Source organism: Spermophilus citellus (assembly GCF_964194105.1).
Source record: "Spermophilus citellus genome assembly, chromosome: 8".
Lineage (NCBI taxonomy): Eukaryota > Metazoa > Chordata > Mammalia > Rodentia > Sciuridae > Spermophilus > Spermophilus citellus.
In genome coordinates, this window is record NC_138189.1 from 39,621,975 (window position 1) to 39,648,309 (window position 26,335).

Below are 26,335 nucleotides of genomic sequence, written 5' to 3' on the forward strand. Positions count from 1 at the left end.
AATAGGAAATTAATTTAATAAGGAAGGTGCTATCTTCTAAATCATGTCAGATTTTTTGAGGGCGCATGGCTGAGAACTGACTCGAGAGTCTCATAGATGCTAAGCATATGCTCTATGCATCAAATCTTTATGTGATAATAAAGCCTTTATAAACCATCCCTATTTCTGTTACAGGTTGGGTTATGCAAGAATTTCCCGTGCTAAACTGAGTGACTCTGAAATTCAGATGGCAAAATTTAGGATCCCTGATGACCCCATTAATTATAGAGACAATCAGAAAGTGGTCACAGACCACAGAGAAGTTCCCAAGAAAATTCGTTTCAATCCCAGGTGAGTGGGTTCCCTTACAATTTAGGCTATGGTTATGAGCTACCACATTTAGGGAACTTCAGTATTCCTTCAAAATGAACTAGAAATTGTATTAAGTTCTAGAAGTTGGTTCTAGGTTTGAAGTTATATCCTTGCTTTCTAGAATGGAGAAACATATTGTAATAACAATCTTAGGTAAAAAAAAAAAAAATTCCCATTATCTTTATCATCACCATTACCACCACAACCGCCACCATTAACATCACTGTGAATGTTTGACTCGTTGTGCATCCCAGATCCTGATCTAGGTTCTTTTTTTATCTCATTTTTGCCCTTACTAGGTTGGTACTTGTGTTATCCATATTTTGTTGATAAGGAAGCTCAGGCTGAAGAACATGAAGTAAATTCACTAGTATTATGTGGCCGGTCAATGGTGGAGGTGTTAAGTAGATAGAAAGCCTGTAATCATCATGGGTTGCTGTGATTCTCAGCTCTTTCACACAATAGAGTCACCTGGAGGGCTTTTAAAAAATACCATTGTTTGGGTCCCACCCCAGACCAATTCATCAGGACCTACTGGGGTGCCTGGGCTTTGGGATTTAAAAACTTCTTTCCAGTTATTCTAATGTACAGTTAGGAATGAGACTGTGAAGTGTGGATAATTTACTTGCATTGCGGATATTCCACCACATAAACTAGATTGGGTTTTGGCTTACTTCATTTCCAATGGAGGTTATCCGAGAAACCCATTTGCAGCAGAACATATGATTTGGAGTACATGCTCTTTTCTCTGCTCTGGCTGTATAGTGAGAGGAAACTTCCCCATAAAACCAAACACAGAACACATCCTAGACTTTATTATCATTTGACATTTCTACTACCTTTACCAGCTAATAGCTATATAAATTTCTCAGATCTCATTTTGTTGGGGAAGAAAAAAAAAAACACTTCTCCATTTCTTTTTATGCTCTCCCCTCCTTACAAAAAGAAAAAAGAAAAAAAAATAAAACTGTACCAAAATGTGGGCAGGGAATGTGCGGAGAGCTTTAACCAAGTCTTGGTTTAGTTCCACTGCTGTGTTTATCTCGCCCTGTGTACATGGGATGTGGTTGTAAAGAGCTCAGTCCTGTGGTCAAGCTACCCACTCCATTCCTGACTTCTGCTGTGCAACAGCTGGGTAACTGTAGACCAGTTTCTTAACCTCCCTAAGCCTTAAGTCCCTCAGCTAAAAATGGTAGTAAAAATAGTAGCGCCTACCTCCTCAAGCGATGTGAGGTTCGGATGACACGTAGAGTTCTTAGAATGGTGCACAGGGTGTACTTTGCATGAGCCAGTTGCTGCAGCAGCAACCACAGTATTTGTAGTAGTAACAGCAGAAGTGAAATAGAAGGTTTCCTCTCCTTTGCTGATTGAGATGACTTCTTCAATGAAAGCTAGAAAATGTGGAAGGAAAAATCATTTCTTGTTTCCTTATTCTTTATATATGGGGAGTGTGGAGAAATCCAAGTAAAATATTTTTGGCTAATCACAACCGCAAACTGAGCCAAACCAACTGTGACCAGAGCTAGATCTGGTTTCTGACCCAGTTTAATTATGAAAATGACAAAGTCATAAGCAGAAGTCTTGCCTTACTTTAAAAGTTGTGGTGAGAAGGTTTAAGATCTACTCTCTTAGTAGGTTGAAATGTATGACATATTATTAACTGTAGTCAGTGCGTTACAAGAGCTCTCCAGGATTTATTCATCCCATGTAATTGAAATTTTGAATCCCTTGAATCAACATCTCCTTCCAACCCAGCCCTGGCAGCCACCATTATACTCTCTGCTTCTTTGAGTTCAGTCTTTTTTAGATTGCACATATAAGTGAAATCATACAGTATTTGTCTTTCTGTGACTGGATTATTTCACTTAGCCTAATGCCCTTTAGTTTCATTCATGTTGCTACAGATGACAACATTTCCTTCTTTTTAAAGGCTGAGTAGTATTCCGTCATGTGTGTGTGTCTCTGTGTATACATTTTCTTATCCATTCATCTGGTGACTCCATATGTTGTCTATTTTGAATAATCCTACAGTGAACATGGGAGTACAGAAATTTCTTCAACATCAAAATCCCTGTGGACATATACCAAGATGTGGGATAGCTAGATCATATGGTAATTTTAGTTTTAGTTTTTTGAGGAACCTCCATACTGTTTTCCATAATGGCTGTACTAATTTACATTCCCACAACAGCATATAAGGTGTTTTTTTTTTTCCCCCAAGTTAGATGCAGTGGTGCAAACCTGTAATCCTAGCTACTCTGAAGAAAGAGGCAGGAGAATTGCAGGTTCAAGGCCAGTCTGGGCAACTTAGCAAGACCCTGTCTCAAAAGTTCAAAAAAAACTAGAGTAGCTCAGTGGTAGAGTTCTTGCCTAGAATGTATAAGACCTGGGTTTAATCCTTAGTACTGGGCAGGGGAGTCCTTTTTCTTCTCCATGTCCTTGCCAATACTTTTTATAATTTTGTTTTTTTGATAATCACCATCCTCACAGGTGTGAGATGACATCTCTGATTTGAATTTTCATATCCCTGAGTAGTGATGTTAAGTATTTTTTTTTTTTCATTATCTGTGAGCCGTTTGGATATGCTCTTTTGAGAAATGCCTGTTTAACCTCTTTGATTCTGTGTCAGGGTAATGCTGGCCCTGTAAAATGAATTTTCAGGTTTCCCCTCTTCTTCAGTGTTTTGGAAAACTCAGGACTGGCGTGAGTTTTTCTTTAAATGTTGCACAGAATTCACCAGTGAAGCTATCAGGTCTTGGGCTTTTGTTGTTGTCATTGGGAAGTTTTGAATTAATGATTCGATTTCCTTACTCTTTTACTGGACTGGTTAGATTTTTGTATTTGTTCATGATGGAGTCCTGGGAGATTTCATGTTTCTATGAATCAATCCATTTCTTATTGGTCATCCAAATTTATGGGTGTTTAATTATTCATCATAGTCTCTATGGTCCTTTGTGTTTCTGTGTTATAATGTCTTCTCTTCCATTTATAATTCCATTTATCTGAGATTTCACTTTTTTTTCTTAGTAAATCTTTCTAAAGGTTTGTCAAACATTTTACCTTTTCAAAAAAGTAATTCTTAATTTCATTGATCTTTTCTGCTCTTTTTTTAGAAAATACTTTTTAGTTGTTGATGTACCTTTATTTTTTATTTATTTTTATGTGGTGCTGAGGATTGAACCTGGTGCCTCACACATGCTAGGCAAGTGCTCTGCCGCTGAGCCACAGCCCTAGTCCCATCTATTCTGTTCTTTTTTCTATCCTTTCATTATTTTTACTGTGATCATTATTGTTTCCTGTCTTCTTTTGACTTCAAGTTTAGTTTATTCTTCTCTTTCTAGGTCCTTGAGGTGTAGAGTCAGGTTATTTGAAATTTTTCTCCTTCTTGACACAGACAATTTTTTTGCTATCAACTTTTCTCTTAAATCGGTTTTTGCTGTATCCCACATATTTTGGTATGTTTTGTTTCTATTTGCATTCCTATCAAGATTTTAAAAATTTCCCTTTTTATTTCTTTTCTAACCACTGAGTATTCATGAGTATACTAATTCCCACATACCTGTAAATTGTCCAGTTTTCTTTGTTATTGACTTCTAGTTTCATACTAGAAAACATGGAAAAGATAATTGATACAAATCTTCAAGAATTTGTTAAGACTTGTTTTGTGGCCTGATATTGGATTTATCTTGCAAAATGTCCCATGTGTACCTGTAAAAAAAATTTGTATTCTTCTGCTATTGGGTAGAATATTCTATATATATTTTCTTAGTCTACTTTGTCTATAGTGTTGTTTCATTTCACTGTTTGCTTACTGATTTTCTGTCTGGATGATCAGTCCATCATTGAAATGTACAAGAATGTTGAATGTTGAAGTTGCTTACAACAAATGTAGCCCTGTCTACCCTCTTCAATGAATCTTTTCTTATTTCTATGCCACACGTAGATGCTGTAACTGCTCACCCAAATTTCTTAGTTCATGTGAAGCTATTTTGTGCATGGACGGTTGTTCAAGCTGATGTTTTTGTGAGAGGATGAGTGTTGGGAAGTCTTTTCTGCCATCTTGCTGACCTCACTTCTGCTTATATCTTTATATCACATAATAATCACAATTTTAAAAATGTATGATACATATATGTATATGTGTTCATTCTGTTTGTGATGATTTTTCCATCCAAATACCATATTAAGAACTCCCATAATAAAGTATTCTATTTAAAATATTTTTAATGATTACATAAAATTCCACTGCTGGATGTACTGAATGTTAGCTAATCAACAGTTGTTTTTGTACATTTATTTTTGCATTATTATAAAGTCTTCCAGTGTTGTGGACATATCCTTGATTACTTCCTTAGAATCTATTTCTAGAAGTGAAATAGCAGTCAGAGACTCTACAGAATTTTACTGTTCCTTGTCATTATCACCTTGAGTAAAAAAAGTCAACAGCACTCCCATATCCTACCTTATAAAAGTTATTTGGATATTGTTTCAGATGAAGAAAAGGCAGGCAGTGGCTTCACTTGTGCAGGTCTTAGCTTCATTCCCAATGCTTTCTGTGTTTCATCAGCCCAAACAGATTTGTGATTTGTCTGCAAAATAAAGATTTGGCCTGTAGGTCATGTAGAGGATTTAGAAGTTGTGCCCATAGAGACTTTATATGTGCACAAATGCAACATGAATAACATATCATGCTTCCTGACACTTAGCCTGTGAAATGGGTATTATTCAAACAGACAAGAGAGAAAATGATTTTTTTTTAGCAATGTTAACCAGCCAATAATTCTTGAAACAGTTTTGCTTTTGGAATGATCCATAATCATGGAAAGAGAACTTTGGGGCTAAACTGTTAGTCTGCCTTTTCCATATGCATGAACCCTTTTTCATTTCTTCATTTGTTAGTTTATAAATTGATTACTTCAATTCTAGTTCTATGGTTGATAAGTAAAACCACAATAAATTATGGTTGAAACTGTACAAAAGAACATTCCTTTCTGAAGAGTTTTTATATGTCAATTATTTCTTTTTTAGATTTGGATCCTACAAAGAAGGACACAATTATGAAAACAATCATCATTTTCATATGAATACTCCCAAGTACTTTTTATGAACTATTTAAAATAAGAAGTCATTTACTGGGAAAATCTAAGGGGAAAAATATGTACAATAGAAAGAATTTAATGCAAGTGGGAAAAGATGCACGGAGAAGATAAATTTTTAAAAATCATGGTGCTATGCAGTGGGAAATTCCATCCATTTCTAACTTATGTTGTTTAATAAAAACATTTATTTAAATCCTTTTTCTTATATTTTTGATAAGGATTTTTAGAATGGAAAGGGAAAGGTGGCCTTGTAGCCAAGGTGGAACCGTTTGTTCATAAAGCAGTAGATGAAGGAGGTGTTGGAGAGCAGGAAGATGAAGGAGATGGGGGTCCCCGAGAGGTGGCGCTTGGCAGAGATGGTGTCATAGGCCTGACAAGCGGTCACACTGAATATGGGCAGGAAGAAGAGGACATGATGACCATGAGCATGGTGATCCCCACTTCTTGGTGATCAGGTTGCTGGCAGAGTCGCTGCTCCTGGAGTGGCTGGGCCTGCCGTGGCTGCTGCAGGTGGACAGCTGCTAGAGCTCAGCTTCCTTGGGTGCTGGGTCTCCTGCAGGTAGTAGCCATTGCTGTCCTCACATTGGCTGCCACTGACTGTGCTTGGTTTCTTCTCTGGGTGGGCAAGTGACATCACTTGTTGGTCAGGAAGGGTCATGCCAGACAGAGGGCATGGATCCTGGCCTCCCTCCATCTGGGAGGCAACATCAAATTTGAACCTGAAGAATCAGGCCACCTTGACCTACATTAAAGTGGGTGAGTATTGATCTGTACTAGTTCTCTCCTTCCAATGAAAAGCCACTTAAAACTTGTAAAATTATATACACACAATATATATTATTAAATAGTAATATTTAATATATAGTAAATATTACATAGTAATATAATGGTGTTCCTATTCAAGATAAAATAGTTTTTTTTTTTAAGAGAGAGTGAGAGAGAGAGAGGGAGAGAGAATTTTTTTTTAAATATTTATTTTTGGGGCTGGGGATGTGGCTCAAGCGGTAGCGCGCTTGCCTGGCATGCGTGCAGCCCGGGTTCGATCCTCAGCACCACATACCAACAAAGATGTTGTGTCCGCTGAGAACTAAAAAATAAATATTAAAAATTCTCTCTCTCTCTCTCTCTCTCTCTCTCTCTCTCTCTCCTCTTTAAAAAAAAATATTTATTTTTTAGTTTTCGGCGGACACAACATCTTTGAGCCACATCCCCAGCCCAAAATAGTTTTAAAATGACATCTTCTCACTGCTTAAAGATAGTAAATTGACTTATTGATTATCTGAAAGGATTACTTAAAAAAAGGAGCTTTTGATTCTTCTTGGGACAAAGCAGGGGGAAAACTGTTTACAGATTAAGTCTAATTGTTAGATGAATACTGTGTGAGTGAGACTGCCACTGACTCAAGGGCACCCCACCCCATCATCACCGTCCCTGAGCTGTGATAGAATCATCTCTTTCCTCCCATGCTTATGTCACTCCATGGCTAGATGTGACACACTGTGTTGCTGTGTCCAGTCCGTCTACCTGGCTCTCAGGGAACACACCTCATACACAGCAAGATCTCATGGAATGAGTTTTCTTCCTTAGAACAAAACAGGTAGGTAGTGGGGAGGTTTCCCCCCATTTAAACAGATTGTGATTTAAATGTGGCCAGGAGACACATATGATCTTAGAGCTGCAAAGGACCCTAATATTTCCTACCACCACCTTGTACTGAGTACCACATGTAGTTCTGGATATAACAAAAACTAAATAATTTGTTTGTTGTGGCCAGGTTCCTAAACTTACTCGAACATGAGTCAATTTAAGGGCCATATTATTTATCCATTGATGTTTGACAAATGATCCCAATATCTAGTGGCCAGAAACAACCAACAGTTAAAATCTGCTAAGCTAGATGGTTGGGGCACAGGGTCTCTCGTGAAGCTGCAATCAGTTGTCAGCTGGGACTGGTGTCGTCCAAGGTACGACTAGGGCTGGAAGGTCAGTTCTTCACCACCTGTCAGTGAAGCTGAAAGCACATGGCAGCTGATATCTCTGAGAGCCAGACAAAGGCAGATTTAGGCTTGGGGTCACATGCCCTAAACACCAAGTGTGGGAGTTGGGAAGTTACAAAGACAGCTTGAATAGGAACTAGTGATCATTTACTTGCTATTGCATTAGATGCTTTACCAACATTGTCTCTGACAAGACAACACTATTGCAAGGTTAAGTAATCCAGGTACCAACTGGAATCTCTCTAGCTTTCATCTCTGGATAAGACAGCCAGAATCCCCATTCCATTCCGTCTTCCCCAGGACTTGGGTGACTTGTGGGAGGTGAAGGGCACAAGACTCATACTCTTGTAGTCACTTCTCTCACCAACCTTCCACTGTGATATTTCAGTCTCATCTTTGCATTTTTGACCCCTGAATTCTGTTACTGTGCAAGGTAAGCACAAGGAGAGAATGTGTTTAATACACCTAGAGAGCACCCAGGGCTCAGCAGGTGCTCAGTATGTTCCAGAGTTCTGGGGAGGCAGATCTCTACTGAGGCAGCAAAGATCCTCTCATGGCCAGCAAATGGATCTTGGCTCTTGCCTCTTGACTTCCTCACAATGAAGTAAAACAAAACCCTCTGTTTTAGTGTGTCTTATATTTTACTGAAGGTATGAAAATATAGGAATTGACATGATGGAAACTCAAAACATCTTCAAATAGATATTCCCTGGTTTCATGAATCTTTTATCTCCTTCACATATGTGTAGCAGATCTCTCTCCTCTGGGGTTTTCCACACCTCCTCCATATTTCTGATGCAAATTAGCGTAATTATCTCTTCTTCTTAGTCTTCTGTTTACTAATCAGGCTTTTGAGACTTCATCTTCCATTTAAAATGGCTCATCCAAATGGGAGATTTTAGTACATCTCTCAATGAGTGATAGAACAGGCAGAAAGTCTGAACCAGACACTTAAGTGACATATCTAAAACAGTGCCTGAAAGTAACTTCAAATTGCTCATTCAAGTGCATGTAGAACATTTACCAAAATTGGACCATGTGCTAAGATAGAGAGCAAGACTGAGCAAACATCAAAATTCTGAATACAGATTATATTTTCTAGGGACAATAAATTAAAACAAATAATAAAAAGATAACAAGAAAGCCCTAGGTATGGAAATAGAATAACAAACTTCTAAGTAATCTATGAGTAAAAAAAATATATCACAATGGAAAATGTTTTGAACTAAATAGTAATGAAAATATAGCCCATCAAATATCAAAAGTTTTGGAATGCATTTTGTGTTTTGAGGAAAATGCACAGATTAGAAAAGAAGAATAGCTAAAAATCAGTTTCTTAAGTTTCCAACAGGAGAATCTTGAAAGTAAACAGAAAATTAAACTTAAAGGAGAGTAGAATAAACCAGGCACAGTGTCACATGCCTATAATCCCAGGGGCTCAGGAGGCTGAGGCAGGAGGATCACCAGTTCCAAGCCAGCTTCAGCAATGGTGAGGTACTAAGCAACTCAGTGAGACCCTGTCCCTAAACACAAAATAGGGCTGGGGATGTGGCTCAGTGGTTGAGTACCCCTGAGTTCAATCCCCAGTATCAACAACAACAACAACAACAACAACAACAACAACAAAGTGTAGAATAAAGGAAATAAGGGTAAAAGCAGAAACTAATGAAAGGGAAACAAACAATAGATAAAAATCTACAAAACCAATAGTTGGTAAACTAATAAAATTAATAACTCTTTGGTAGGCCTGATCTAAAAAAGAAGGAAAGCAAGAAGGCTAACTAGCCTAACACTAGTAAAGAGAAAGAAGTATAACTACAGATCTTACAAACATTACAAAGAAAATGAGGGAATTTATGAACAATCTCATAATAATTAATTTTCCTTAAAAATATAACATACCACAACTAATGCAAGAAAAAATAGGAAACCTATTACAGAAATAGAATTCACAATTAAACAAACAAAGCAGAATTTCTGAACTGCACATCAAGATTAGAAGCAAGAAATGAGATCCAGTGACCCTCAGCTCGTTCCTGGTGGCTGGATTGTGCTTGCTCTCCCCCTTTTTATGTTCTTTTTCCTTTTTCCACAGCCTTCCATGTGGATATCTGGCTCTGGCATTAGGCCTGAAGACAATGAATGGCCTTACAGAGATGGCTCAATCCACTTCCACATTTGTGTAGGGTCAAGTCTCTATAATAAATATTTATGTGTATTTTAGTAGTTCTGTTTCTCTGATTAAGTCCTAATATGACTTCTCACAGTGACAGCTCCAGGCCCAGATAGCTTACCAGTGAATTTAACAAAATAAGAAATTATACCAATCTTAGCCTCTTTCCCAGAGAAACAGAAAATGTGGACTAATTGTTAACTTCTCTGAAGTTATGTGGGATACTTCTTAACTTGTATTAAGTTAGCATAACTTTGGTATCTGTGAAGGTTAATTTCTTATGTCAACTTGACTAGGCCATTAGGTGCCCTTATAGTTGGTTAAACATATTCTTGGGTGTGTTTGTGTGGGTGTTCTGGATGTGATTAACATTTGCATGGGTAGACTGAGTAAAACAGACTGTCCAACCTGATGTGGGTGGGCCTCACCCAACCCACTGGAACCCTGAACAAAAAGGCAGAGTAGGAAGAATTCATTCTCTCTACCTGTCTTTGAGCTGGAACATTGGTCTTCTCCTGCCTTGGGTTTGGACTTGGAGTGGCACTCACACTAATGGTTTTCCTAGATCTTAGGTCGTCAACTCAGATGAGAATAATACCATCAATTCTTTTAGGTCTCCAACTTGTTGACTGCAGATCTTGGGACTTCTTAGCCTCTCTCTTTCTCTCCCTCTTCCTGCATCACAAATGGCTGCACTTTTCTGGTGAACCCAGAATAATGTAATATCAAAATTGAAAAGTACGTTAAATTAAGCGAAAAAATTATGGCTCTATAATATACATAGTTATATGTTTTATAAACAAAATATTAGCAAAACAAATATATCCTTCTATAATAAGATAATAGTATGTGACCAATTCAGGTTTCTTCCAGGAATGCAAGGTTGGTTTAATATTCCACATCAACAATGTATGTAAAAATAGATGTGAGAAGCATTTAACAAGTCTTAACACCCATTCATTATTTAAAAAAATAAAAACTTGTTAGCATACTAGGAAGAGAAAAAACTTTCTTCATCGAATAAAGTGTACAGAGGGCTCCTTGGATTATAGTGGGGTTATATCCTGACAAACCCATCATGAATTGGAACTATTATAAGTTGAAGATGTGTTTAATATACACCTACCAAAGGAACACCATAGCTTAATGTGGCTTACCTTAGACATGCTCAGAACATTTATTTTAGCCTACAATTGGACAAAATTATCTAACACAAAATCTATTTTATAATAAAGTCCTGAATACTTCATATGCAAAGACAAGTGGGCATTTTGTGGAAATGATGGCAGGTAAAAACACAATTCCAAAAAATACTACCTTGTGCATATACTGTTGAGTATGAGTTGTTTTCCTTCATGACAGTGCAGATGACTGGGAGCTATGGTTCACTGCTGCTGCCCAGCATCACAAGAGAGTCTCAGACCATATATCACTAGCCTGAGAAAAGATCAAATTTCAAAATTTTCAGTCTGTTTTCTGTTAAATGCATACTGCTTTTGTATCATCATTAAGTTGAAACTTGAACAATAATAAGTTGGGGACCATATATATATTTGTATCAAATCTTCTGGTGAATATGCCCACTGTGAATTTTATTGAGTGTTTTCCTGTTGGGACCAGGCAGGAGGCATGAATGCTTCCATAACCACTTCTGTTTGATATTTTATTAGAGGTCCAATAAGGTACAATAAGGCTAAAAGGAGAAAAACATTATTTTCCACACAACATGACTGTTTGTGTGGGAAACCAAAAAGAATTTGCAGATAAACTTTTGGAAGCAGAAATCAAGTAGGAAACTCCCATGTTAGGATGAACTGGAAGTAAACCAGAACTCAAAAGAACTGTAAGCCTGCTTCAAGTTATTCAATTCCCTGTTCCTTGAAGTGTGGCCCTTGTGGCACTGACATCACTTGGGGACTTGTGAAAAATTAAGAGTCTCAGGACTTGTTCTAGGTCTGCTAAATCAGAACTTGCATTTTAACAAGATTGACAGGTGATATATAACCACAATAAAGTTTAAACAGTCCTAATCTTGGTGGCCAAGAGACCACAAGCCCTGATCTGAGATTAAGATAATTTGGGATGGCCCATGCTCTCAGACACCTGGCAAAAAATAACTAAATGGGGCTGGGGATGTGGCGCGCTCGCCTGGCATGTGTGTGGCCCGGGTTCAATCCTCAGCACCACATACAAACAAAGATGTTGTGTCCGCCGAAAACTAAAAAAAATAAAATAAAATAAATATTGAAATATTCTCTCTCTCTCTCTCTCTCTCTCTCTCTCTCTCTCTCTCTCCCCCCTTTAAAAAATTTATAAAAAAATAACTAAATGACTAAAAGATGCTATCCTTATTATATATATATATATATATATATATATATATATATATATATATATATATGAAAACTTATTAAATAATCCCTTGCTTCTTCCTACAGTAGTGTGTTTAGTGAAAATCAAAGTGTACACTTTTAACTAGTTTTAGCAGAAAGTACATGAGCATGTATGGGGTTATGAAAGTCCCTTAACTCAACATTCATTATTCCAACACCCCTGACCATTTTGGCCTCATAGATGCTTCTTGTTGTCGAACCTGAGTTAAATAAAAGCCCTGGATGTTTTGGGTTGGCAGAGGGTATGACTGACCACAATTTCTCTGCTTGCTGACACCTTTGAGCAGATCCATTGGACTGCCTTGGAGAAGGAAGCTAAAGCCTGTAGTAAGTTTTGGGGTGGAGGGAGCACTTCCTGGGAACTGATGGGGACTTCTTAATGTGGAAACTATAATAATATGGCTAAGGTTGAAATTATTAATAATCCTCTGTGATCAGTGAAGATACAGATATGTTCTTAGCTGTCATTTTTAAGGTTTCCGAGGAAAACTATACAGACTAGAAATAAATAAATTCTGTGGAAATTTGGGATCCTTACTATTGATGGCACCAGAGCAAAATTTTATGATTGGATCTAGAACAATTAGGAGTCTGGCATCTAATTGCTCTTCAATTCAAGTTTCCCTTGTAGAGAAAGAAAGTGCAGATTCCTCAGGTTTGCTCTGCTTTTTAGCAGGGTAAAGCACTCTATAAACATTTCTCTCTGCTTTTTTCTTGCCTTTTTGGCCATAATAGAAACTTTCTAACTCTATCTTTGTAAACATTTTCTAATATTTCTGGCAAATTCCCACTTTTTTTTCTTTTTAAAATCTAGCTGCCCAGCAAGATGTTTCATTTGGATTTGGGAATGCACTTATCTATTTATTTTAAAATTTTCCTAATCCCATTTACTTCTGTCATGCTACTTTCTATATGTACTTTGTTCTATTTTTAAATGTAGACATAATAGTTGTACATATGTATGGAGTGCCTTATAATAACTTGATACATATATACAACATATAGTGATCAAACGGGGATTACAAGCACTTCCATATCTCTCAATTTTAATCATTTTTGTGCATTAGGAATTCTGTACTCTTTTATTGATTTTGAAATATAGCAGATGACTTTTACAAAGTTACCCTACTGTGCTATAGGAAACTGGAACTGTGTGTCAGTGCCCTGCATTTAACTTTTTCTCATTTTCCTTCCCTACTACCCCTCTCAGTCTCTAATGAACACTATTCTACTCTGTTCTATAAGATCAATGTTTTAGTTTCCACAAATGTGCACCCATTTTTAGTGCACTATTAGGGTGACAGATCTGATAATCCAGGAATTCCCAACCTAGGATGGGAAGGGTCTGTAGATTGAGGAAGGCAGAATCCTATGGGAAAAATTGGAAATATTAAAAAAAAAATCCCTTATTTTACACTGGACATACTCTTAACAGTCAGTGTCTCTTTCATTCTGGAGATCAAGTGTTCTTTTTTGTTTTGATTTATTCAAAGTATTTATTGAAGATCTATTTAATACGAAGGCTAGTGCCAAATGCCAGCTACACAATGTAGATCCAGAACAAACACGATTTGTTTTGAAACATTAAAATAGAAATTTGTAAATCAGTAGTTTCTTCTCCTTTCTCAACAGAGAATTAACAGAGACTTGACTGCTAAGAAGTGCAGAGATTAAGTAAAAATTGGACAGGGTTTAGTATATAATAAAGCAATAGGAAGAGAATCAGCCTTCACAACTGTTCCCTCTCTCTCCACACCAATTTCTTGGTAGACTTGTTTTGAATACATATTTCTTTAATTTTGCATAAATGGTAAAATGTTCTAAAGATTGAGGTTGTTGGTCACCTAAAACACTCACCTCATAGTTTGTCAAGTGTCAGGGTCTGGAAAAATGATTGGAGTTGTTAAGAGAGGAGAATCCAGACACCAGATAAGCAGCATATGTCAACTCCCCTGTCTCCTGTCCCATGTCCACTGTAGACATTACTAATAGATCACAGTGGGTCTGAATGTGGTCTGAAAATCCTTCTCATTATAGTAAGCTCTCTGCTCTTCCCTACTTGTTAGTAAAATATGGAAATTTAAGATATTGTCCTCTTGCTTCCCATTTCTCATTTGCTTTCAAGTCATAGTATGCCTTTTAGATGACCAGACAGATTCTGGGGACATTAAAAGAGATAAGAAAAGAAAGTGTTTATCAGCTATTTTGTGAAGTGATGATTTACCTCATATATTTGGTATACTGAAGTAGTCCCTTCTTATCCATGGTTTTGCTTTCTGTGGTTTCAGTTACTTGAGGTCCACAGTGATCCAAAAATATTAAATGGAACATTCCAGAAGTGATTCATAAGTTTAAAATTGAACATTGTTTGATTAGGTGACATCATATACCATCCATTTCATCTTTCCCAGAAGATGAATCATCCATCCCTTCATCCAGAGTATCCACATTGTATATGCTAATTGCCCAATCACCTGTAGTCATCTAGATTATCAAATCAACTGTCATAATATTACAGTGCTGTGTTCAAAACACTTATCTTAATAACATTCCCAAAACGTAAAAGTTGTGAGGCAAGCAATTTGGATATGCCATAGAGAAGCCAGAAAGTACTTTCTTTCGTTAAAAGTACTTTGAAAGTACTTTCTTTCTTTTCATGAAGATATTTTTGAAAGAGAGGCCATATTCAAATAATTTTTACGATATATTGTTATAACTGTTATATTTTATTATTGTTATCGTTTTTAAACCTTTACTGTGCCTAATTTATAACTTAAACTTATCATAGATATGTAAGTATAGAAGCAAAAACAGAATATATAGGGTTTGGCAATATCTGGGATATTCAGTATTCACTGGGGGATTTGGAACAAATCTCCTGCAGATAAGGGGAACCATTGTAGCTATTTTGATTCCCTTGGATTTATGAAACATTTGGTTACTTTAACTATTGCTTCCAATGAGCTAACATCAATGAAATATCTTTCTCTCTGTTTCTCTATTTCTCTGTCTCTTAGACAACTTTAATAAAGATTAAGGACTCTATTTAATATGTTGAATTCTCTTTGTTATATGAGCAGCAACATAGTTAAATAATTTCAGAGTTAAAGAGTAAAGAAGGCTTAGAATGGTAACCAATTAATTAATCAAACATTATTATTGATTGATAACTAATAATACACCCTCAATAGAATATTATTTTCTACTGCATTCAATTTTTAGGTATATTAGAGAATATGCCCATATCAGAATCCTGAAATTCATAATCACAGGACTGGAAGGGAACATAGAGATTGTATAATTTAGCTTTTTAATGAGAAAACTTAATTGGAGAGCACAGGGTGACTTGTGCAAGGACAGTGTGACATAACAGAAAAGCTAGAACAAGCATGAAGTTTTCTTGATCCCTAGTTGTTACAGTTTGGACCCAGAATGTCCCTCAGAGGCTCATGTTGAAGGCTTGGTCCCCAATGCAGCAACAATCAGAGGTGGAGCTTTGAGGAAGTGATTATATCATGTGGGCTTTGATCTCATTAATGGATTAGTCTATTGATGGAGTCATAATTGAATGGACTATGATGAAGAGGTGGAGACTGTAGGTGGTGGGGCATAGTTGGAGGAAGTCAGTCACCAGGAGCATGCCCTGGAAGGATATATATTGACCCTGGTCCCTTCTTTTCCCTCTCTCTTTCACTTTTCTGGCTGCTACAAGGTGGGCATCTTTGTTCTACCACATGTTCCCATGACATTCTTCCTCACCTCAGGCCCAAATCAACAGAGCCATTAACCTTGGATTGAAACCTTCTTACTTTCAGTTTATTTCTCATGTATTTTGTCACAGCAACGGAAACTAATACACTGGTCCAGCATTCCACCTTCCTCAGGATATTGCCTCTTACACAACTGGTAGGTAAAATATTTCCAAAGTAATTTTTTTCATTTTGTTATTTCCAGTGTATTTTTTTCATTTCCAGAAGCATTGATTTTATTATAAGATTTATGAGAAACAGAAATTTACTAAGGACCATCTCTGCTATCCCAGAGACATGGGAGAAAGAACAGAGAAGTGCAGGGCAGGGCTAAGTGTCCCAGGAAAAACAGTCTCTGATGCCTTTCCCAGTTGGTAGAGGGACCCATTTGTGGGAGGATCCAGAGACCCTCCTCACTGGCATCTGTGTGGTGAAGGCTTCAGTAATCTGTGCACCTTCCTCCTACAGCTGTTCCATGTGAGATCCTGTGGCATCTGTCTTTCTGCATTGATAGATATGTTGATGAGCACGAGTTCATCATCCCATAATGTATAGCTTCATCTATAAACATCCCATTGTTTACCATAAATGTATAGTTATAAGTTGTCAGTTGAAAATGACATTAATAAAAGCATATGTAAGATAAACAAAATGGTTTTGTCTGTCCTAGATGTCCACTTTCTTTGGGGCATATATATGTAATACACTTGTTTCTGAATCCAAGTTGTGTCTTTCAGCTGGTAGGACGTAATACAGCATGCAGTAACATATTCTTAGAATACAGGTGGCCATCCTAGCCACCCCCTTCTAACCCTGGCTGTTGTCTGGTACGGGTTGCAGGCCCATCTTGGGGTTGCCCTATGGAGAGAAAATTTTCTTCTGATGAAGTCCCCTGGGAGGACTTTCAGCTCTTTGCCTACCACTCACTCACTGCTGTTCACCCAGGGGCTGGACAGTGGGGTTAGTGCAAGGACATGCTTAGGGGTCATCCTGGGAGGGGTCCTCACCTTCAGACTGCAGAGGGGAATGGCAGGCAGGCTGGCTCTTCTGTCACCCTTCTGTACTGACTGCTTGTGCCCCCTCAGCCAGCTGATGCTCAGAGAACAGGAAGGGGAAGATGTGAAGGGCAGACTCATAGGCAACCTTCTTTGGGTGTAGAGTGAATCCGGAAGGATCTGAGAAGGATAGGTAAGACTCAACTTCTGGATGTGCAGGCTTACCTTGGGTTGTGCAGTCTGCCTCCTAGGTTGTTTGGTGCTGGAACATGAGATATATAGCCACTGCCTGATAGAATTTTCAGTTTACCAAAGATAACCCAAATTGCTGAAAATTACAAGTGTGTACCACCATGCCCAGCTGTTTACTTGTTTAGAAATTAAAACCTGTAGGATGCTTCAATGACCCTTTTATTTTGAATCTGAAAATCTGTAATAACTTTTGACTTTTAAAGGCCTCATCATATCTACACTCAGGTATTCAATTCCTTTTTTTTTTCCAATTTGAGATTTCCAGGGTAATCTTAAAGATCAGATATACAGTTCTAATTTGTACCCCATAAAAACTGACATTCCAAATGGCAATTCAGCATCTAAGGCTTAAGTCCTCATTGAAGACATGAAAATTTAGGTTGTGTTTGACTCACCCGTCTCATCTACACAGATGGCACCCAGCCCTGGACTCACTGCCCCGCTTGGATAGAATCTGACATTCCACCCAAGTCTGTTTCTCCTTCCCTTCCACCATCCCCCAGACATGAGCCCTATCTCCCCCTCCAGTGCAGCTTCCTTTCCTAGACGCCTCTTTGACTCATTTCTTCCTTTAACTTTGTGAGTTATCTGCGAGTCTATGAAAATCTGCATCCCCCATTTGTGAAATACCCTTACTAGAGGGACCCTAAGCCTGCTTGCTGGCTGCCATTGTCCCTGATAGTTCATTCAGTTGGGTGTTGACTATTTAAATTTGTCCCTCTCCCTCACAGCTCTCCTTCTCTATCCTTCAATTTCGTTCCCTTCTTCCCTTACCTATAATGGAAGCTAGGATAGAGACTCAATGTCACTGGTGTGGCTAAGTCAGTTGGCTCCTCTTCTCACAGCAGGGCTCCATGGTAGAGGTCAGGTCCACTTCTGTTCTTACTTCAGTTCCAGTGACTGATTTAAAGGATAAAGTCAGTCATCTGCAAACATTTTGATGTGTGCAGCTCTATTACTTAGAAAAAAAAATTGATCATGCACTCCCAATGTATTTACTTAACACTTATAAACAAGTACTACTATAAATCCATAATTAAATATAGGTAAAGCTTATATTTTTGCCAATATCCCTAAAAAGAAATATAAGTTGAAGTCATAAAAGTTTCTCCCTGCACTTCTTTTCTCCACCCGTCATATCTTGAAATTGCTGAATTAAGCAGTGGGTGCTCTGGGAGCCACACATGGACTGGGCTTGTTCAGTCACAGTAATAAGAGTTGCTGCCATGTTTTGAGCACTTACTATGTGCCAGGAACAGCATTAGGCCTTTTCATAAAATGTTCCATTGAATTTTCACAGGAGCTCCATGTGGTAGGCTCCCTGGTTCTCATTCTATTGTTGAAGAAACTGAGGCTCAGAGATTCTGACCTTTGATCACCATTGCTGCTATCAAGAGGCAGAGCAGAATCAAAGCCAGGTCTCTGACCTGAAGCATGTCTGAGTCACAGTGCATTGTGGAGTGCTTCCTTTTGCTAAGCTCTGGACATGCTCAGACAACAAGACAGATGCCTCTGGCATCTTTAAACTGCCATTCCACAGTGCTCTGACATCCTGAGGGCTCTCTAGATCTGATTGAAAGGGGATTTATCTGATTGAATATATTTTAAGATTTTTTTTTTAAAGTTTGCTACATGACATTGGCAATGAGGTTTTTTTTTAAACCTTAAAATGTAATATCAAACAGTAATATTTGGAATTCTATTGGTTTTGTGTCTTGCAATGTTATTCATAGAATTATTTCATTGGCGAAATGCACTTTAAGATTCAAACACTCACTTTACAAGCTAATTTTTGGAATATCGTTTTCTCAAGAGTTTGGTTTCCTAACCTCCTGAGATAAAAATAAATAAATAATAAAATAAAGCAAGTGGAAAGATTTTTAATAAAAAGCATTGAATTAGCTGAAATTTTCATATAATTAATTAGCATACCACATTCTGAATATTCTTGTTAATAGAAATTGCTTTTTTCAAAATACTCAAGTAAATGTAGTCATAGAAAAGAAATCATTGTTCCAAATTCCTTAGCCAATTAAATATCAGAAGCCAATGTCTTTTGATACATTGTTTTTCAGTTGCAGTTTGCCTTAATTTTTTTTTTAATTCACAAAGCCCTCACCCTCATCAAAGTAAACAAGAAGTTGAATGTGTTTCTCTTTATCTTCACCACTGTCACCTGATGGTAATTGACTTCATCACTAAACAGTAATGACAGATGTCACAAAAATTAATAATTAAAAACTCTAGAAAAAACCCTCTGGTGTTCAAAGACTGCACTAGTTCTCTCATATAATATTGATAATGTGCATTGCTTTGTAGTTCTAGAAGTCCTTTTCCATATACAATTTCTTTTTGATCCTCACAATCACCTGTCCATCTAACAGTCTGTTTGCCTACGGTTGCATAATAAGCTATATCCCATGATTTTATGGGTAAGGAATTTGGGCAGAACTTGCTGGGCAATAATCCTTCCACTGCATGTAGCATTGACCAGGGTCACTTGCTAGCATTTGAGTGGCAGCTGGGCTGGATTGGAGGGTCCAAGCTGGCTTCACTGGTATGAAGTGTCTTGATGATTTGGCTGAAAGATTGGACACAGCTGTTTTCTTTATGGAGTTTGCCTTTTTATATGGTGACTCAAGGGCCCAAGGGGTAATAAATGAGAGCTTCCAGAATAGTAAGGAAACTAGAACCATGTCACCTCTGCTGTATCCTTTTCATCAAAGTAATGGCTAAACTCAAGCTGCATTGACCAGGACCCCAGATCTTAATGGGAAAGGTGTTGAAAAGTGCAGCCATAATGCAATTAGATTTCAGGAAGTAGTATTTGCATTTTCTACTTAGCAAGTTGCTTGGGCCTCACTAAGTTGCGTAGGCTGGTCTTGGACTTGGGATCTTCCTGCCTCAGCCTTCAGAGTCACCAGGATGATAGGCATGTGCCACTATGTCCAGCTTATTCTTCCTATTTTATTTATTTGTTTATTTTTTTGGTACCAGGGATCTAACCTAGAAGTGCTTTACCACTGAACTATATCCCCATTCCTTTTTATTTTTTATTTTGAGACAGGGTCTAACTAAATTCCTGAGAGTCTGGCTAAATTGCTGAGGCTGATCTTGAACTTGAGATCCTCTTGTCTCAGCCTCACAGGTCACTGGGATTACAAATATATACCACTGTGCCTTGGCTTGTTCTTCCTCTCTTAAAAGTTATTGAGGTGGAGGGGCAAACACAGCGAGGGTGCTGCTTGGTGAGTGTTATCTTGAGTTCTGAGCAAGTAAAGGGCTTACCCCTGGAAAAGCAGCATAATACCTTCAGTTCTTTGGAATCTCGTTTTAAAATTGAGTCACTGTCTGATAAAGGCAAGGATATGCTTCAAGGTCATTTTCCTGTACATTAAAAATGGCTTTTTGAAAAGCACCTCCTAGTGCCTGACATTTGCTGTATTGCCCAGATTTGGTCATGGGAAATCCTAGGGTTATCTCTGCCAGAAAGCACATTTTCTTCACTAACAACCTATGTTTCCCTTTTCCTTTATCTCAAAATATCAAAAGAAACTTCCTTTTTCTTCCACCGAAGCAATGGTAAAAGCGTGCCCTTTCCTTTGTTCTTATCACAGTGAAGCCTATGGCCAAAGTACCCTTTAGATTTCAATTTGTCCTCTAGGTCTTTGCAAACTCCTTGTGCTCTCTCCTCTCAAAGTGCTGAGATTTGTTTTATTTATTGCATAGAAACCTGCCTCATTTTTCACCAAGTGGCACAAGCACTAAAGAATACCTGGGAAATCAGCATCATACGTGAGCAGGGAGAGATGCCCTTCCAGGTGCTTCTGACTGAAACCATGCTGAACGGTTCCTCATTGACGCAGAGCCAGGACTTTAAAGTTACAACAAAATTAAAGTTCAATCAAAGCGTCGTTCACTTGGAACAATTTTGCTTTGTGGGTATCAAGTAACCCATGTACTTGTAGTAGCTCGAATTTCCATAAAAGGAACAACAGGAGTGCTAGATTGCATTACTTAAAAGTGATGCTGGCTGTTATCATAAAAGGGGAAAAATGAAGGCAGAGGAAAGATTGTAAGAATAGAGTCGGCTGAAAATGAAAGACAGAGTGCCTGAGCACTACGCTGCGCCCATCTGATGTGTCCCTCTCTTATCTCATTTATTGGCAGTGTCTGAGGCTTAGGGAATGTCTGTGGGTTGCTAGCTAGCCTGCCTCTCGACCAGGAAAGCTAATGTGCCTCAGGTTAGTGTAATGGCTTCCAAAATGGGTCTCCTACCTCTAGGTCTGCAAGACCATTCTCTGGAGTGCAGGGAAAATACTCATCAGAATTATTATTATATTCCATTGTATTTTGGTATTTCAAATTTCTCCATTGGATTTACGCTAATAGCAAATGCTATTCAAAGCTGGGGACAGGTTAGAAATGCAAATTCTTTTTTAATTTGTTCTTTTGAGATATACATGACAGTAGAGTGTATTTTGACATAGTATACATATATAGACTATAATTTATTCTAATTAGGATCCCATTCTTGTGGTGGTATGTGATGTGGAGTTTCACTGGTCCTGTATTCATATACGAACAAAGGAAAGTTATGTCTGATTCATTCTAATGTTTTTCCTATTCCCATCCCTTCTCCCTTCCTTTCATTCCTCTTTGTCTAAGACAGAGAACTTCTGTCTCCCCCTCTTGTTGTGTGTTAGCGTCTGCATAACAGAGAGAATATTTAACCTTTTTTTGGGGGGGGGCTGAGGGGCGGAGACTGACTTATTTCACTTATTTAGCATCCTAGATTCCATCCTAGAAACGCAAATTCTTGAGGCCCATCTGAAACTCTGAAGAAGGGGCTGACAGTCTGTACTTGAACAAGCTCACTACATGATTTTTATACCCAGTAAAATTTGAAGAGCAAATGGGCTTCCAATGTATACAATATACTTGTCAATAAACACGGTTATGAGAGATGCTCTAGGAAGGTTTTGCTTATGGATTGCTCAAGCAAAAACATTGGATGATGCTGTAAGGGAATCTTGCTGACCCAGGAATCACAAATTCTCCTCTCCCTTTATCTCCTCATTGTTAGTTAATCCTGGAATGGGGAGATTATTTAGCCTCTTTTTCTTCCTGGGTGACCATAAGTGAGTAATATAAATATAAAAATGATACGAGATGTCACCATCTTGCAGGCCGTTGCGAGAGCTCAGTGAGCTCGTGTATACCCAAAGCACATAGGAACCTTGAGCACAATGCAGGTGCTCGGTTCTTTTCTGTCTAGCAGGAGATCACACAGCAGCAGCAGTTTAAGCTCTTCAGTCTGCTGGGGTAGATATATTAGTCCCCAAACACGTCAGTGTGCTGTATGTATGGAAGCCGATGAAGCCCATTATGGTCTTCTATAACCTGATATATATATCACACATTGTGAAACCTTGACAATAAAGGCAAATGGAGAGAACAGTGAACGAGACTGTTCAACATACATTTACCCTTTCCAAAAGCTGCATGTGGTTTTCCAATTTAGCTCTGAACCGTTAAGAAGTAATCCATGATGCTGTAGATTGTAAGCGGCTCAACATCACACTGTCACGAGGATCAGCTAGTAAAGCCACATTTCTGGTTATCCTGATAGAATAAGTGTTCAGAGTTCTGACTGGTGCATGCTTCAGCCTAGCATCTGGACACAGCTGAGCGAGTTCATGGGCAGTGTCAAGTGTTGGCCAATGCTTTTTCACTAAGACACCCAGGATGATGCTCCCAACCTTTGGCCTTTGTAAAAATCTTCTGGGAAGCTCACACAAGTGGCAAATTTCTGGGATTTACTCCTAGAGATTTTGATTCTGTCGGCCTGTAGGTCTGTTTGATTCTGAAGCAGACCTAGGATTCTATTGTTAATAAGTTTCCCAGGTGATTCTGTTGCAAGTGCTTCATGCAGAAGAGGATTTATATGACCTGAATCGCAGATGTTGTAGAGCTGATAAGCACTTTAGAATTTATTCGGTATAAGATTTCTGAATCTTTTTTTTTCCTTCATAAGAACCAAGATGATTGCCATTAAGATAAATGTATGACACTTTCTTATTTAACATTTTCAGATTCAATAAAACCACAAATGTTAGAAAGAACTAAAAAATGCCACAAGATGAACAGCAATAATTCATTGTAGACTGAGGCGTAGATGAGATTGTCAGTGTGTTGTACTCAATTCTCTGCTGTTGAATTTAACACTACCTCTTAAGAAAACTGACAAGAATATAAAGGAAAAGAATAAGTGTTAACACAGGAATGACCTTGAATTCACATGTTTTAAAAATGGTCATTAGTAACCTTGGACACTCTATTAGTGATAGATTTCCTGATCATACAAAGCACGATTGGGACACACCAATGTAACAGAGCCTGCTAGTTGTCCCATGATATTTCTGTTCCCCTCGGTTCTATGTAAGAATCTTCAAATTTTAGCTGGGCACGTGAACACACTGAAAAAAAAAAAGATGACATTTCCCAGCTTCCCGAAGGTAGGCAGAGCCATTGGACTAGATTCTTACCAATAGAATATAAGAGGAAATGGTATGTGACTTTCAGGCAATGTTCTTTAAGGGAGGGTCATTTGGGTCTAAAATTGCTATTTTCAAAAATCATTTTTTTGGAGGGGGGGTGGTACTGGAGATTGAACTCAGGGGCACTCAACTACTGAGCCACATCCCCTGCCCTATTTTATGTTTTATTTAGAGACAGGGTCTCACTGAGTTGCTTAACGCCCCTCTTTTGCTGAGGTTGGCTTTGAACTCACTATCTTCCTGCCTCAGCCTCCCAAACTGCCAGGATTACAGGTGCAGGATTACCGCACCTGGCTCAAAAATCTTGAGCGGCTTTTCCTGCAGCTCTATCCACCCCCTCGAACTCAGGGATGTGCTGCCCTCAGGAGATAAAGATGCCATCCGAGCCGCAGAAGCAGGAGTGGGATGAGAGGGAAGGCACTCCCTGGCATCATGGGAGTCCACCATAGGGAGCAACATGCCTGTTGGGCCATGTTCCTTCAGGGGAAGTCTCTTTGATCAATGGGATGTAGGGGGTACAATGAAAACTCTAAGAAGGATAACATATGTGGGCATGAATATAACAAAGCCAGCAAGGAATTATAGCAGAAGGCTGTGGGGAAGAGTAAGGGAGGTGGAGGCAGGAGGATTGACCCACCGAGGGAGTTTCTAGGTCTGTTGTTTGCAGCGCTAAGAAATCCAGACACTGACCTGAGAGCTACCTCAGGGTGTGATGCTGGAGGAAGGGTAGGTCCAGGTTTAGGTGAAATAATCATGACTTGCAATATGCATTGAGGAAACTTCAGGACGAGTGCAGAAAGGAGTCTTTAACTCCTGTCTTAGTTAGCTTAGGCTGTTACATCAGAAAACCACAGACTGGGTGGGTTAAAGAGCAGCTGTTTATTTTCACAGCTTTGCACTCTGGGAAGTGTAAGATCAAGGTGCTGGCCTGTTTGGTTCCTGTTGAGAGTCTTCTTCCTGGATTGCTGGTAGCTACCTTCTCACTACAACCCCATGTGATAGAGACACAGGAGACACTTCTGACTGTAGGAACATTAATTTCGTCATGTGGGTCCCATCATCTCCACTTCATCTATGTTTAAGTGCCTTTCAAAGGCACACTTCAAAAAGCCATTGCATTGGGGGTTGGGGGGTAGGGCTTGTCTTGGTTGAGACTGCTGATATAACAAAATACTATATACTGGGTGACTTATAAGCAACAAAAATATATTTCTCACTGCTCTGGAGGATGGAAGGCTAAGATCCAGGCATCAGTAGACTTGGTATCTGATGAGAGCTGGCTTCCTGGCTCACAGGTGAAGTCTTCTCTCTGTGTCTTCATGGGGTGGGAGAAGCAAGGGAGATCTTAAGGGTCTCTTTTAAAAGGACAATAATCCCCTTTGTGAGGAAAAGGGGTAACTCCATCACCAACCAAAAATCCCACCTCTTAATACCATCACATTTGGGGTTAAGATTTCAAAATATGAATTTTGGGGAGATACAAACAGGATGTAACAACTTCACAAGCAAATGACTCTGAGAGATTTTAAAAGATATTATATTTATAAAATTGCGGGGGGGAAGCCCTCAAAGATGTGTTATTAAATAGCACACAGCTAGACAGGTGTGGTGGCTCACACCTGTAATCCCAGTGGTTTGAGAGGCTGCGGCAGGAGGATCTTGAGATCAAAGCCAGCCTTAGCAACTTAATGAGACCTGATTCTAAATAAAACATATATATATATATATATATATATATATATAACTGGGGACGTGGCTAGTGGTTAAGTTCTCCTGATTCAATCCCTGGTACCAAAAAATAATAATTAAAAAAAGTAGATAAATAGCACACAGCCTGAGATTGCATGCATTAGTAAGTTGAAAAATCAAAACAAAAGATTTTTTCCAACCAGGCAGGTGGTATACACCTGTAATCCCAGCAGTCTGGGAGGTTGAGGCAGGACAATTGCAAGTTCAAAGCCAACCTCAGCAATTTGGCGAGGCTCTAAGTAACTCAGCAAGTCCTTGTCTCTAAATAAAATATTAAAAAGACTTGGAATGTGGTTCAGTGTTAAGTACCCCTGGGTAGGAAAAATAAAAGAAAAGAGAGAGAGAGAGAGAGAGAGAGAGAGAGAGAGAGAGAGAGAGAGAGAGATATTGAATCCCCAGAACACAATGGGGAAAGTTAAAAAGAACCAATGAAGGGAAACATTGTAAGACACATGGTGGGTAGATTTAGAAGTTCATGCATTTGTGCACAAGTAGTAAAGAAGTAAACCATAGGAGAATGGAGGTGAAGAAACAAGAGAGTAAAATTTCCAGGACTGAAGAAAGGAATTTTTTGATGGAACACGACGCTCAGATCCTACACAGGATGAAGGAGACCAAATCCACGTTGAGACACCACAGCAGTACTTCAGAAATCACAGCCTTTGTTGCCACAGGATTCAAAGATATTTTAAATTGCTTAAGATTATGGGTTGGGAGTTATTGCTTCAGCACCCAAACTCCTGAAATAACAGCTCCTATATTCTGTAGTCAAAGCATAGAACAAGTAGCCAGTGAATGGTATCTTGATTGATGTGCTTCAAGGGGAAAATGCCCATGAAATAATAATTTCAGATGCTAGGAAAAGCATCACAAATAATAGAATGCAAAATAACAGTAAGTGAGATAAATAATAACTATTTTATAGCTGGACCTACTGTTGACACTCCATAGAAAATGTACTGGGGAAACCTACTGATTATACAAGCTGATTCTGTTGAAAACTGGCTGAGCAAAGAA

The 26,335-nt window shown here is 38.5% G+C and overlaps 1 protein-coding gene across 2 annotated transcripts in view; it reads left to right on the top strand.

The window, feature by feature from the left end:
- Positions 1-5,465, top strand: part of CWH43 (cell wall biogenesis 43 C-terminal homolog) — a 52,524-nt gene extending 47,059 nt beyond the window's left edge. For both annotated transcript variants that reach the window (XM_081303540.1, XM_081303541.1), the window contains 2 exons: positions 175-330; positions 5,380-5,465. In XM_081303540.1, coding sequence (XP_081159666.1) covers positions 175-330; positions 5,380-5,458 — 235 coding nt within the window. In that variant the 3' untranslated portion in view covers positions 5,459-5,465. The remainder of the gene's footprint in view (positions 1-174; positions 331-5,379) is intronic.
- The last annotated feature ends 20,870 nt before the right edge of the window (positions 5,466-26,335 follow it).